Source organism: Colletotrichum lupini, chromosome 4, assembly GCF_023278565.1.
Source record: "Colletotrichum lupini chromosome 4, complete sequence".
Classification (NCBI taxonomy): domain Eukaryota; kingdom Fungi; phylum Ascomycota; class Sordariomycetes; order Glomerellales; family Glomerellaceae; genus Colletotrichum; species Colletotrichum lupini.
The window spans coordinates 6,089,746-6,103,591 of NC_064677.1; the positions used below are offsets into that span (position 1 = coordinate 6,089,746).

General features: G+C 53.1%; 5 protein-coding genes and 2 non-coding genes across 7 annotated transcripts; 2 read left to right on the top strand and 5 right to left on the bottom strand.

Annotated features, from left to right (window-relative positions):
- The first annotated feature begins 649 nt into the window (after positions 1-649).
- CLUP02_tRNA122 lies at positions 650-739 on the top strand. Its single transcript has one exon. It is a non-coding gene; the product is annotated as a tRNA-Phe (tRNA).
- Positions 740-1,124: 385 nt separating this feature from the next.
- On the bottom strand, positions 1,125-1,934 carry CLUP02_08931 (short chain dehydrogenase; the record flags this gene model as incomplete). Its single annotated transcript, XM_049287912.1, has 1 exon — positions 1,125-1,934. The coding sequence occupies one exon, from the start codon at positions 1,932-1,934 to the stop codon at positions 1,125-1,127; it is 810 nt and encodes a 269-aa protein (XP_049145055.1).
- A 2,121-nt stretch (positions 1,935-4,055) lies between these two features.
- On the bottom strand, positions 4,056-4,616 carry CLUP02_08932 (uncharacterized protein; the record flags this gene model as incomplete). The annotated part of the gene is made up of 2 exons (XM_049287913.1): positions 4,056-4,370; positions 4,428-4,616. 2 exons carry the CDS (start codon positions 4,614-4,616, stop codon positions 4,056-4,058), a joined length of 504 nt encoding a protein of 167 aa, XP_049145056.1.
- A 999-nt stretch (positions 4,617-5,615) lies between these two features.
- On the top strand, positions 5,616-6,634 carry CLUP02_08933 (uncharacterized protein; the record flags this gene model as incomplete). Its single annotated transcript, XM_049287914.1, has 2 exons — positions 5,616-5,651; positions 5,732-6,634. The coding sequence occupies 2 exons, from the start codon at positions 5,616-5,618 to the stop codon at positions 6,632-6,634; spliced, it is 939 nt and encodes a 312-aa protein (XP_049145057.1).
- A 634-nt stretch (positions 6,635-7,268) lies between these two features.
- On the bottom strand, positions 7,269-8,029 carry CLUP02_08934 (uncharacterized protein; the record flags this gene model as incomplete). The annotated part of the gene is made up of 2 exons (XM_049287915.1): positions 7,269-7,891; positions 7,969-8,029. The coding sequence occupies 2 exons, from the start codon at positions 8,027-8,029 to the stop codon at positions 7,269-7,271; spliced, it is 684 nt and encodes a 227-aa protein (XP_049145058.1).
- A 1,495-nt stretch (positions 8,030-9,524) lies between these two features.
- Positions 9,525-9,614, bottom strand: CLUP02_tRNA130. Its single transcript has one exon. It is a non-coding gene; the product is annotated as a tRNA-Phe (tRNA).
- Positions 9,615-10,308: 694 nt separating this feature from the next.
- Positions 10,309-11,955, bottom strand: CLUP02_08935 (uncharacterized protein; the record flags this gene model as incomplete). The annotated part of the gene is made up of 1 exon (XM_049287916.1): positions 10,309-11,955. One exon carries the CDS (start codon positions 11,953-11,955, stop codon positions 10,309-10,311), a length of 1,647 nt encoding a protein of 548 aa, XP_049145059.1.
- Positions 11,956-13,846: the final 1,891 nt, after the last annotated feature.

Sequence of the window (13,846 nt, forward strand, 5' to 3'; positions counted from 1 at the left end):
AGCAGGGATACTGGTATGTGCATCAAGCGTGGAGTTTCTTCATCTGATTACGGTAATATTTCAGTCTCATCCTGGGAAAATCATCTTAGTAAATGGAATTGCAGAGATAGGAAGTGGTTTAGGACGAAGCTTACGAGAGGTAGAAAAAGGCAGCTCATACGGATAGAATCCCCCGTATTCCACCAAGATGCCTTTCTAGTCGGGATAGTAGACGATCGTCTACCCGCCGGTTCCAGGATGGTGATAGGTTCTCTCGAGACAAAGTTGGAGTTCCCGCAACTGTTCCTCACTTTCTGACTGTGGGTTTTCCCCAGATGGGAGGCGGCGTCGCCTGACCAGCTGTTATTCCGTTCAGAATAAGGTTGACCATGGAAGTGGCCTAGAAGCTCAGATGGGTGGTACCCCTCAATTCTTGGTGCCATTTACTCCCCTTACCCTTTTCCAGAGTCTTTGTGTTGTGCCGCACTGGCAAAAGCATTTTTGGCTTTGTTTCTTTCGGACTTCGTGTTTTCACATTCTCACGACATCTCAGGGACCATCGAATTTGCCAATGATGTCTCCGAAGGCAGAAATTTCGCGGAAGGCGAGCGCGCCCCGCTGCGCAAGACAACCTAACCTCTCAGACAGCCCCGCTTTCTCGAAGATCGTGGCGGACATAGCTCAGTTGGGAGAGCGTCAGACTGAAGTCAACTTCAATCACTTAATCTGAAGGTCGTGTGTTCAATCCACACTGGCCGCATCTTCTATTTTGTCCTTGTAAGGATCGTGTTCTTTTTGACATTTTAACCATGGGTACTCACTTCTGAGGTGATTTTGATCGTCACGCATGGTCCCAATGTGATTGAAGTCTGCCTGAGCGAACAGCACCACCAGACTTTTTTTTCTTGCTTGAACAAACACTTGAGTCGAAGCCCTAATAGTCTCGATGACACGCCAATTGATCCAGCACAGATGATGGTGTTTGGTAATCATAAATAACATTCATAAGGTATCTTTTCCTATATCTAGGTTACTTCAAGCTGCTCTGCCATCTCGTCAATCACAAGCTTATGAGCAATGCTCGCGGCTCTTTTCCCATCCGCGATCCCCCTTCTTCCTCAAACCTCAATGAAGAGAAGCCAGGCTCAGGCGTGCGGCCAGTTCCTGTTGAGAACGACACAGCTCCCGTTCGCCGACGACGCGATATCCTTATCCGTCAAGAAGACGCAGTACTTTGCCACAGCAGCCGGGTCCAGCCCCGTCTCGCCGCGCTTGTACTCGGGCATGCCCGCCGTGACCTTGGCCATGCCGGCCTGGTTGACGCCCTCGGCGAAGGCGTCCATGATGTTGGTGGTGTCCATGCCGCCGAGCAGCAGCGCGACCGAGTAGATGCCCTTGTCGCCGTAGAAGCCCGCCGTGTTCTTGGTGACGGCCATGATGCCGTGCTTGGACGCCGTGTAGGCGATGCCGGAAGCGAGGCCGCGGTAGCTGGCGTTGGAGCCGATATTGACAATCAGGCCCGCGGGCCCGCCGCTGCCGCTGGCGCCGCCCTGGGCGAGGAACTGGTTGACGGCGTACTTTGTCGTCAGGAAGGGACCCGTGAGGTTGATGGCGAGGACGCGGTCCCAGGTCTCCTTTGTGCAGTCGCCGGCGGGGTCGAACTTGTCCATGACGCCGGCGTTGTTGACGACGACGTCGAGGCGGCCGAAGCGTTCTACGGTGCCCTTGATGAGGGACTGGACGGAGTCTTCGGAGGTGACGTCGACGACGATGCCGTGGAGCTTGCCGGCGTAGGTGTCGCGGTATTCCGAGGTGACGGCGGCGACGCGGTCCTCGTTGATGTCGGAGATCACGACGTTGGCGCCGGCGACGAGGTAGGCTTCGGCGATGGCTTTGCCTAGGCCGCCGCCGGAGCCGGTGACGATTACGGTCGTGCCGGGCAGGCGGGTCGCCATTGTGTGTGAGATGTGTGTGATTGTGTGACGGGTGTCTGTGTGAGAGGAGGGGCTTGGCCCGAGTGCGGATAGATTGCGGGATGAGACCTTGAAGGTTTGGTTCTGCTGGTTTGACTTTGGCAAAAGTTTTAAGCTTAGATAAGATTGATAAAGTGGTGAGGTCGATTGCGTGATTGAGTCGTGAGTCGTGAGTGAGTCGTAAGTGAGAGTGAGAGTGAGTGAGGATGTCTTGGAGGCTCTTGATTTCTAATGAGTGAGAGCTCCTCCACGTGCGTCATTGAAGGTCGCCGCCGTGGGCCATTTATGTAGAGCTCTGCATCGTCAGACGGGAAGGAGGAGTATGTGTGTTCCGCACCCACACGTTGGGTATCCCGCACCCATACTAGGCTCGTTCAGGCAAGTGGTGGGCAGCACGTGATTACTTCGCCGAACGGTAGTCACGTACTACGCTCTCGGCGCGCCTTCCTATTATTTTTACTTCTATCTAAACGCGTATTTCCCTCACCCAAACACCTCATTTTCTAACTATTTTTAACACAAGAAAGGTACTTTTTCTAATACCAAAATATAGGCTCTAGAGACGTATTTCCTCTAAGCAAATTATAACTTTCAAAGTCGTCGTTTTAAAAAACGCGTACAGCCAGTATCGGAAAGAGGGTACAGCAGAGGAAGGTGCAGCAGAGGAAGGTGCAGCAGAAGAAGGTATAGCAGAGGCAAGTGCAAAGTAGGGTACGGGACGCGCCTTCCATTCTCCAGAAGTTGCCGGAATAATAGTGATTCCGGGCCAGAAGTGGCGCCTGCGGCGGTGCAATCACGTGCTGCCCACCACTTGCCTGAACGAGCCTAGTATGGGTGCGGGATACCCAACGTGTGGGTGCGGAATACACATACTCGGAAGGAGGGGCAGTTGCGGGGCGATCCTTGGTGGGGGAAAGTAGCAAATAGACGTCTCGATTGGGCGCTGACCTTGGCGCCGTTGACGTGCCCGTGGATCGCTCCAGGGAGCTTTCTCTTCTTACCCCTGGTTTGAGGTGTGCCATCGTATTCGGTTTGGGACCGTACATTTATTCGTAAGACTGCATAAGAATTTAGCTTGTCTTGTATTTCTTGTCATATTTTCTTGCTTATGGTTGGACTACCTACCCTATCTCATGGAAGCTTCCCTGCGAAATCTTCATGGAAATCCCCCCCGCTTCCCGGTTCGCTTCCACCCCACTACTTATGGTTCAGAAGGTCCGGGTATCTGGCCTGGGATCATCCCGTGCGGCACGGTTCATTGACCCTGACTTGCTGCATATGTCGCTGTGCTTATTATGAGGATGAATTCTTCATTGCCATGTGCTTCTATGGGACTTTTGGTAGAATCGACGCTCGACGCAGGGTAGGTCACAGTCGCCAATGCCCCTCTTGAGCTAAGTATCGATGTCTGAGGAACCTCATTGTCTTATCGTCTACTCTAGGCAGACAACTTCCTAAGCGATGCTCAATTCTGGTCATGGATGACGGCCTTTGGCTGCAGATCACAGCTCTGCGCTGGAGCCATGAGGTTGTAGCGCATTTGAATCACGAGTGCACGATGGTTGCAAGTCGGTGCGAATACGGAGGATTACCCCCTGTTCACATCTCGTATTCGGGTTTCCCATCACAGATTCGCGGTGTATCTGCAACTACACGAGCCCGTCACTTTATTGATTTGTCGTTCTGGCTCTTTGCCTGCTTGATGGGACGAACGCACCCTTTGCGAGCCTTGGCGATTGATGATTGGGTGTGTTGATCTCGCTGGTGCCGATCTGGGACCGATGCAGGTAGTCACCTTGGTGAGTGACCAGGTCTTCATTATAGATGGACAGTATGTAATGACTGTCTGGGTGATCATGTGAGGAGATGCCAACTTCATATCATAGTTTGGAGCACCACTTCCACAGAGTCCATACAATACCTCATCCGGCAGAGAGATCAGAGTCAGTTCGATTTTTGAGGAGGCTAGCCGTCAGATATGCAAGCAGAAAACGTCATACACCCGTCCGTATTGTAATGAGAAATGCAAAATGACTTCTACTTTTTGTGCTAGAGAGATGGCGTGACAAGAGGCAAGGCATTCATCTCATTTTTCTAAAGTACTTACACCCTCGTCACTGTTGGTATAGACACATCCTTTTTCTTTTTCTTCTTCTTGTCTGCAATACCCTCATCACCACAAATATCCTCCCATTGATCGAGTGCCGCCCAAGACGAAGGAGACTGCGAGGACCTACCGAACTCAGGAATCACCTTGAAAAGACACTTACCAAAGAACCCCTTCACCTTCCCAGCCACGCTTTTTGGCTCCTTCTCAGCCGGTAAATTGAGGACACTGGTGTTCTGCCAAGGGCTCGTCGATCGGGTTTGGTCCAAACAGTGCGACAGCGAGCGAGTGCCCAGACTGCTCTCTGATCGCTGGTGGCAGGGCATATCCAACCCCTTTGTGATATCTAATGAGTCCCAGTAACACACCGGGCACTGGTTGATTCTTGGCTTCTTGTCGAGGTACACCCTTCCTTGGTCTGGACAGTATGCCTTTGCGTGTCCGAAGGTTTCGGGCAGTGTCCACGTTCTCTTGTGGCATATGGTGGGGATCTCTTCTTTGGAGATGATGCCGTAGCAGGTTCTGCACTGGTCGACGATTTGTTTGATGCCGCACATGGTTTCTGTTTAGCTGGGGTTGTTATGATACCAAGTTGTGTAGTGCACGTTATCACACTGCGGGTTGGTTGGTTGGTTTTAATGGTTTGAGATGTAGAGTGATATCTCAGTGAGCAAGAAAAAAGGCATTATATAGACTAAAGGATGCGTACCTAAGACAAGACCATTGTTGCTGAATCACTTCCATTGTTTAGTTACCACATGTTATGGATGTTCGACTGATCTACCCATGTTCCTTTGGCTGAAAGGCCTCTGATCATCAAAGCCGCTCATCTGGACAATGCAGGCAAAGACAATTGAGTGCAAGAACTTGATCCTGCATACCGGCAAAGAAGTGGTCCTTTCCAACAATTTGTGGCCACACGCAATCCAAGAGATTCCTGTTCCCCCAATAGGGGCTATCGGCGGAGTGGATGAGCAGTCTGAGATTGACCACATCCGGTAACTTCAGCTTGCCAATTGCCGGTGGCTTATCTTCTTTCAATAAGAATTGAGCTCCCTCAGTCGCGAGTATCGCGGTATTTGGGACGACGTCATACTAAGTCCTTTCGTCCCGAATGAATGATACCGTCCTCGGTGAGTAGCGGGTAAAGGCATACGTGACTGGGGTAAACGGACCAGACGATGAGTTGTTTTCGTGGGCAGCGAATGGACAAATAGCTTTTACTATTCTCAGTCCTGAGTGTGCGCTTTTACTTATTCGTCACATCGATCACCAATGTCCTGAATTGGTTCTATTGCTGATTGTGCCAGGGCAGACCTGGAATTTTAGGCGGGTGGCGCGGAATCCTCGGGCACCGCTGCCTTGTAGACACTGAGGCACCAAAAAACGTCAAGATTTTATCAACGCGCGCTACGGGTTTTAACTTGGTATCTAGAAACCACGTGCGCATCAGGGGGGAGAAGTAATTAAAAAATAAAATAAAAAAAATGCATCGCAATCGAAACTTCTCATGAACCAAGAAGCCCTTCATTGCTCTGTAGCATTTGGTGGCCAAAATGTCGTCTGCCATCGGGATGGAGGCGGTCGTCGCGGTTAGTCCATCCCGCAATCAGCCATTTTGAGAACCTTCAGAAGCTTTTCATCACAGGACTTCACTAACAGAAACTTGCAGGCCGCAGCGGGAGCCACATTGAGTGTAGACTTTCTCATTCATCCCATGGACACGCTCATCACGCGGATGCAATCGCCAATGTACACAACGCAGTACAAATCCGTCAACGGCGCCGTCAGCCGGACGCTCTTCCTCGGGCTGTACCAGGGGTTCGGCCCCACCATCATCACCAGCATACCGTCGTCGGCGGCCTTCTTCACGATTTACGAGGGGCTCAAGGGTTACTCGCTGCGCGCCAAAGAGGAGGGCCGTTTTGCTGGCGTGCCGTTGCCTGTCTTGTACGGGGCGAGCGGCGCGGCGGCGAGTCTTGTTAGCTGTGCTATTACGAATCCTGCCGAGGTGGTAAAGCAGAATGCGCAGGTGTATCGGAGAAATTCTCCTCAGTCAATGGGAGGGGGCAGCGGTACGTCTCCGACGATGAACACGTTGAGGCGTTTCGCGAAGCAGCCGACCAAGTTGTGGGCTGGGTATACGGCACTTGTGGCAAGCGATTTGCCCAATACCACGTTGACGTTTTGTCTTTACGAGACTCTCAAGGAACGCTTCCTCGGAGGGGAGGGGAAGGCTCAGGACAGGAGTGCGTCGCAGCAGGTTCTCGCGAGTGGGCTGTGCGCTGCTGCTGCCGGCAGCGCGTCGTCGAGTTTGTTTGTGCCTATCGATGTCGTCAAGACGAGGATGAGGCTCGCGGCTGGCGGAGACGTGACTGGCGAGAACGGCTCTTCAAAGATGTCGAGCAGTTCTCCTCGTGCAAAGATTGGTCCGATTGCGGTGGCCAGGGGGATTGTCCTGAAAGAAGGTGTTCGAGGGTTGTTTAGAGGGGCCACAGTCACGGTCTTGGCGGCGGGTTTTGGGGGTGGGTTGTATATTGGCTGTTACGAGGCCATCAAGATTTATCTGAGCTAGAAAGTGCTTTCAGATTGTACACTATGTAGAACAAAAACTCACTTAGACGACGGGGACGCAAGTCTTGTAATACCACTCTTCTCGAATCAGCATATTTGAAAGCATCCAGATTGTGCGTATTAGAAGCACCCCTGACTGCAGCTCAACCAGATTAACATGAGAATACTGCCAGTGTCGAGTGAGCGGCCGAAGAAAGGCGGGATGATGTCTGGAAACCCACGTCTTCCATCATCTGAATATACACAGGAAGTCACATTTGGGTCCCCTCAATTCCACTCCTCTCACCAGCCAGAAAGCGTCCGTCTAGGTTGACTGGTCAGGACAAACCGGCTGGATGGTGGGATGGTTTATGGTCAACACTCAATAAATACGCCAACCAGCTGCTCGACGACAGACTCAGCGCATATAAGTATGCGAGGCCGAATCCCGACATGAGCGCCAATATTTCTCAGCATGAGCACCAAGAGATGTAGCCACACCGGTGGTGAGCTCTTTCTTTTCTTCCAATCCACATCTATATTCAACACTGTTGGCATTTCAGGATCACTATGTGAGAGCTGCGATACGATATACAGAAACCTCCTCCATTAACTAACCGCCTGGCTACTCGCAATAATAGTAACGCCGCCTGCTTTTAGGCATCGGCAGCGGCCTGGCCACACTGACCCGCGACAACCTTGACGTCGCCATTGACATCGCACTGGCCGTCTGCTTGGCAAGCGCCTGCACCAGTTCCATCGGTGCAAGCCAGGCCAACAAAGTCGGCCGCCGCGTCGGCGTCCGCTGCTTGATCGGCGTTGTCGTCGGCGTTCGCATTGTCATTTGCGTTGTCCTGGTTGTTATTGTTGTTGTTGTTGCCATTGTTCTGGTTGTTGTTATTGTTGTTCGCGTTGCCATTGTTGGCATCAGCCGCGGCATCGTCCGCAGCGGCGTTGTCCTGGTTGTTGTTATTGTTGTTCTGGCCGGCGTTGGCGTTGCCGGCATTGGCATTGTTGTTGCCGGCGTTGTTGCCGGCTCCGTTTTGGCCGGCGTTCTGACCTCGGTTGCCGCCACCGCCACCGCCGCCTCCACGGCCAGCTCCTCCAGCACCGCCGGCACCAGCAGCACCGGCTCCGGCTCCGGCACCAGCACCGCCGCCACCACCGCCTCCTCGGCCGCCGCCGCCGCCTGCACCACCTACGGCACCTCTACCACCACCACCACCACCACGGCCACCTCCGAAGCCGCCGCCGCCGCCACCGAATTGAGGAGCAGGTGCTGTACGGAATCCATGTCAGCCTTGCAAAGTCTCTCGAGAGGAGGATGTATAGAGGAATGCTGAGCGAATGACTTACCAGTCAAGGCATTGCCTGTGAGAAGACCAATAACAAGGAGAGTGATGGTTGTGTAACGCATCTTGAGATATGCGCCGCTTTCCTATAGATACCTGGGAAAGAAGGAGGAGAATTATAGGAAGGTTGAATAAAGATGGGATTGGCCGAATCGAAAGAGTGCACAGCACTGGATTGAAGGTTACAAACGAGAAAGAGAGCACCGACTTGGATCACACAGTGACTGAGGAGGGAAAGGAAATGATCATGCTCAGCTCGAAGAATGGTCCCGACCCTTATACTTCCCGTCCATTTCGCCCACAAGTGCTGTCCCATCAGACGGACCAACAAGAAGTTCACCAGCCCAAGCAAGAGCGTCAATCGCTCACGTCCAGGAGACCAGACGGCTGGGCGTCAGACATCCGATCTTGGCCAATACCAACGACAAGCATTCCGCTACATCGGAAGTTTAGATGGCATGCCCGTCGTCCGGAAAATCTCAAACACGGGCATGGGGTTTCTTCTTCTTCTTCCGCCCCCTGTTGGATGGAGACACCTACCTCGTCTCCCCTGGCCGGGTGTGATGGAAAACCTTGAATACCTTAAAGGTACTCCGTAACAAGGCAAACAATTTGAACGAACCAATCCGGAGCCACCGAATCTCACGCGACCAGCCTTGTCGGACCCCCCTTGATGAGGCGTCTATAAGCTTCAATTCATGGCTATTTTTCTGGGGAGAAAGAAGGCGAACCCGGACCCGCCCACCGTCGGCCGGGTGTTGAACGTGCAGCGGGACATGTTTTGGAAACCCATGTCTACCGAGCCGCCCAGGCCTCCAGATGCGGTGGGAGGGAGCAAGGAGTCGAATCACGGATGCGCTGGCTCCTGAGGAGAGGCGGAAAATGGGGAGAGAGAGCTCTCTTCCTGGAGTACTGACTCTTGAGAGAGAGAGCCTCACGGTTCTCTGACGTTACTTCGCTCCTTAGCCCCCCGCATTTTCCCCTGTTTCGACTGAGCTGTGACAGCTGAGCCAGAGGCGTTGCGTAGTCCGATCTACACGTAATGTGGGTGCTGCCCGGGGGCGCCTATTGTGGGTTGTCGCGGGTCTGGAAGATCTCGACTTGGCTTGTATGAAGATGCGAATGGAATATGTCGTGCAAGCCGGGGCTAGTTAGGAAATGGTCTGGATGACGAGTTTGCGCTCATGAACGCTCTCTCAGTGGCTAGGCGTGAAACTTCACATAAATGCCGCTGCCAGAAACAGAAGAATGACGGACAGCGTGTTATATCCGTACGTTAGTTTTCCATTTGTTCCTGAGATTGTGATGCAATGCAGAAGTTCTCAATTTTATTCTGTTCCATGTCGCTGTGAGGAAGGCTCACAACGTTGCCGGCAAAGAGCACGGGCCAAACGGGTACGAAGTCTAAAACGGCCAATTTATCATCAGAGCAAACGGGAGAGAAAGAAAAGTAAACAAAACGTATGCAAAACTTTACCACTCAAAACCTGTTTGCTGGCTGCTGGTCATCACAAACAAAGCGATCCGGATGTCAATAGGAACAAAACTCAAAAAGAAACATGCGGCCAGTGTGGATTGAACACACGACCTTCAGATTAAGTGATTGCAGTTGACTTCAGTCTGACGCTCTCCCAACTGAGCTATGTCCGCCGCTGTTACAAATTTGACACCTGGAGGTTATATATAGCGCTTAGCGTGGATATCCCAGCGATGGTGGCTCCACCGCGGTTGGCAGTCCCGCAGTCGAGTCGGGAAGAAACGAGGCCGAAGGCTCGCGTCTCACAAGGCCGGTCCGATGTCTTCTGCTGAGCACGTTAGCATGAGACGATCAGAGACCGTGTTCTCTGAGAATTACAAGCTTGCCATCGTTCTCTCTTCACGGTTGACTCCAGCACCCCTAGTGCGTGGTGGTGGAAAACAGGAAGGAGCCACGCCCCTCGGAAAGGGACGAGATGCCGTAAAGTTACCTGTCGCCTGGCCGGTGCTTCCACCTTGGGATCCGTCAAAGGATACCGAATGCAGGTACCTCAATTCAGGTTCCTAGATGTACCTAAGATGGCACTGGAAAATGAAAGCCACGACCGTCCTGGCCTGAATTGGAATGATTACATTATCATTTAATGACTACCTCAGGAACCAAACTCCACTTCAAACATCGCTCCGTTCGCCATTCTGTTTCCCCAACCAGCATTAAATGATCCAACAAAGGGAAAAAAACCCAAGCAATAATTCCGCCCTCCGTCCCCAAACTCCAGGTTCCCGACATGTACCCTGTCTCTTGGTGTGTCTTATGTACTGCGGCGGCGTGATGGGATGCACCAATTGCTAACACCTTCCTAGAAGTCTAGATGAACCCTACTCGGAATTCATCTGCAATACCAGTCGGGGCCCTTAGTCCAAAGTCTGGCCGTCTCGCGTCACCTCGCTCACGAGGCGGAGGAAGCACTGGAGGTGGACTCATTTGCTGAGCCTCTGCCTTTTCTTTCGGCGTCTGCGGTCTCTGGCTTCCGAACGTTGGGCTTGCCAACGGGCTCGGCAACGGCCAGTTTGCGTCGTTGGAGGCCTCGGGAATCAAGCTGTTCGGCGTGGGCGGCTGCGGCGACTGCATGCGAGGTGACACCATTGCGAAGTTTCCGTGGTGGACGTCCCGATCATCCCAGCTAGGAGGCTGATATTGCTGCGGGTTTGACGCCTTGCGCTGAAGCTCGACGGGCGGCGGAGGCTGTCGACGGTTTGCAGGTGTGACACCGTAGTTCCGCTCGCCCTCACCTGGTGCGACCCGTCTCGAGGTCGGCGGGGGTCCAAGGTATCCCTGTGGAGGGGAAGGAAGATCATCGCGAGATCGGCCACCAGAGTCTTTCCTCTCTCTGAGTTCTGGACCTTGTCGTTCACGGCTATCGTACTGGACACGCTCTCCGTCTCTGGTCGGAGAGACCATTTCTCGAGCATCTGAATCCTGACGCTGTCTCGTAGGGGGCCAATCGTCCAGAGGCCGGGCAGGACTCCGCAGCGGTCCTTCATATGGTACCTGCTGCGGTCTGGGGGGCGGCAAGCCAGCGCTCCTGGGAGGTTCCGGCAGGATTTTCATTTCTGGCGGGCGCGGTCGCCTGGCGCTTCTTGGCGGTGGGCTAACTGGTATAACAGGACTTATCGGAATAATTGGGCTTTCCCGCTCTAGTGTTCGTCCTCGTTCCGCCATACCAAAGTCGAGTCCGGTAGGATCATTGTCGATATCCATGGAGAAGCTCTGCCTTCTTGGGGTGGTGATCGTGAGGGTGTCCCTCTTCGCGGCAACATTCTGGATGATTGGCCTGGGATAGAAATGATCCTCGTCGCTGGAACGTCCTGCCGACGCGGTTGGGGACGGGAGTGCGGCCGGCCGCGGCCTGTGAGCTTCACGAACAGCAGTGACTGCTGTCTTCGGTCTGAGATCTGTCCTCAATGGCGGGAGCGAGCCATTGATGGATTGAGGAGGCGAAGGTAAGGCCTTGTTGGGCGACAACGGAGCTGGAGTCAGTTTGTCATCCTTCGACGACTCTGACGGGTTCAGGTTGAATTCGAACTGCCCAAGTGGGCTTCGAGGTGCGTTGGCTGCGGTCGGTGTAGGCAGAGGCGATATATTGTTCGGAGAGTGATAACCGCTTGGTGCAGCACTCGGTGCCGGGCTGAGAGCTCCATCGCTCCTAGGGCCAGCACCATCACGAGCAAAGTGGACGTCGAGAGGGTTGACCCAAGCCTTGGCCCGGGCCGAGTTTGGTGTTCCTGGTCTGCTTCCTGATCCATTGCCACCGGTGATGATCGGTGGAGATGCGATGTTGTTCAAGCTGGTCACAGAAGTGTTGTTCCAACGCATATTCAAATTTGCCTCAGATCCAACAGGCCGAATACCCTTGACGCCGGGTGCACCCAGATCGACTAGGGAAGATGAGCCGCCATTGAGGTACGGCGCATTCGGATGACGGAAGTTGGCGGCGAAACTTTTGTTCGACATGGCTGTGCCGGGGCGAGATCCGTTGATGAGAATGGGACGGTCCAGATCTTTTCCGAAGAATTGCCCTTGACCAAGCGTGTTTTGGTCAATTTTCTTCCATTGAGGCTTCATCTCAGCCTTCTCAGCAGGTTTCCTTCACAAAGTCAGTTTGCAGATCCACGACAGAGGGCTGGGAGCGCACTTTTTCTTATCGGCCCCGAGTTTCAGCCCGAAAAAAGACACCATGGTTGCGTTATGAAAAGGGTATCAAGAAACTACGTTGGTTAGTCGGATCGACCTTCGAAGCGAGATGGAGGGGTTGGTGAGGGGCATACAGAACAAAAGAAGGGCATAAAAAAGCTGTGAGCTATGCACAGAGAGTGATAGAATGGGCCCAATCCCGGCAATAGACGTCCAGGTCAACAATCGAACGAGTATGGCTATGCGAAATGAAGGAAGAACCAGTTCGAGGGAATTGAACAATTGGTGAAAAGTGCTTGCCACGGCTCCAAAATCGAGCACTCGGAGGCGTAGAAGGCGACCGAGCAGGAACAATGGTGTCGTGAAAAGAGAGGAAGAGCGGCAGTGGTTATTGCATACGTGCCATGTCGCGTCTTTTCCGAATGAAAGTGCTCAAGTTGTGGAGGCAGCGTTGGGTGATGGACAAGGGCGACGATCCTTATTCGCGGCCCCAAGCAATTGATCCGTCACAAGATCAGGGGCCCAGCAGTAATAACGTCCGGAAGAGGGAGGCCAGGATGGGCGAGCTGCCCAGATCAGTGACAGGGCAGAGCTCCGGTGGAGTGGACTCTGGATCGAGACAAGGTTGAGAGAGGGCTTGAGTTTTCGAGCGGAAAAGCAACAAGTGTAGTGAGTCTCTTCTTGGCGGGATGTATGTGATAAAGAGCGATGAGACTGATATCGATCCCTTGCAAAACAAGTCTACAATAGCCACCAGCAAGGAGTCGAGAAAGAGCAAAGAGATGGTGGAAGTTTGTGAAGGGCTGAGGCGAGGAACGACGGGAAACAAAAGTCTAAGGAAACGAACCTGCGATGGGGACCTTAACCGGAGCAGACCGAGCTATTGCGACGTCGCCGCTGTCGCCAACGAAGGGTGGACCACGACCGACTGCAGTGTGGAGATGAGAACAGGCCCTCTCCCAGGCACATTTTCCCTCTTTGGATTGGTGTTTAATGAAACGGCAGCCCGGTGAGAGCGCGACACACAGCGATGCTGCACACGTTCCTCCTGCTGGGGATTGGTGGCCGTATTGGCAAATGTACGCAGTATGTGCAATTTCGCACTTTTCCCCCTTTGACGTAGCTTCATATTATCGGGGATAGGGCCTCCACGCGCGCACGTCAACAGCTCGAGTGGGGGAGGTCGTCTGAAGGAGGTTCAAGGGGGGAAAAGAAGAAGGGGGGACGAATCCTTTTCGCTGCAGCTGCAAGGAGTTCGCAGGCACTTCATCCAGATTCGCACCCACACTCGCACCAGTGACGAAGTTCGGATGACCTGCAAAGGGAGAGACGGCCAAGACCCCTGAAAAAAAAAGGATATAACGACCCTTATGCGATTCCAAACCCGAAGACATTGGACAAGAACGCGTGATGGGCCACTTTGGAGGTTCCACGATAAGCATCATACAGTTTGATAAGACGCAATCCCCCGGAAAATACCACCCCAATAGAGTCCAGGATCAAGGGTGTTGCGAGATTCAACACCCGTGGACTCATCTCTTTTTCGAAGTTTCTACGGCTTCTCTCATTCGAAAATCTTTCGTTAGCCCACCGCCGGCCGCAGATTTAATGTCTGCGGGTTCTGCATTTCTGCAGAGTTCGGCCAACTGAAAGGTACATTACTCGAGATACTCACCGTACCTAAAATTCTTGGATTGCCCGAAGCTTATTA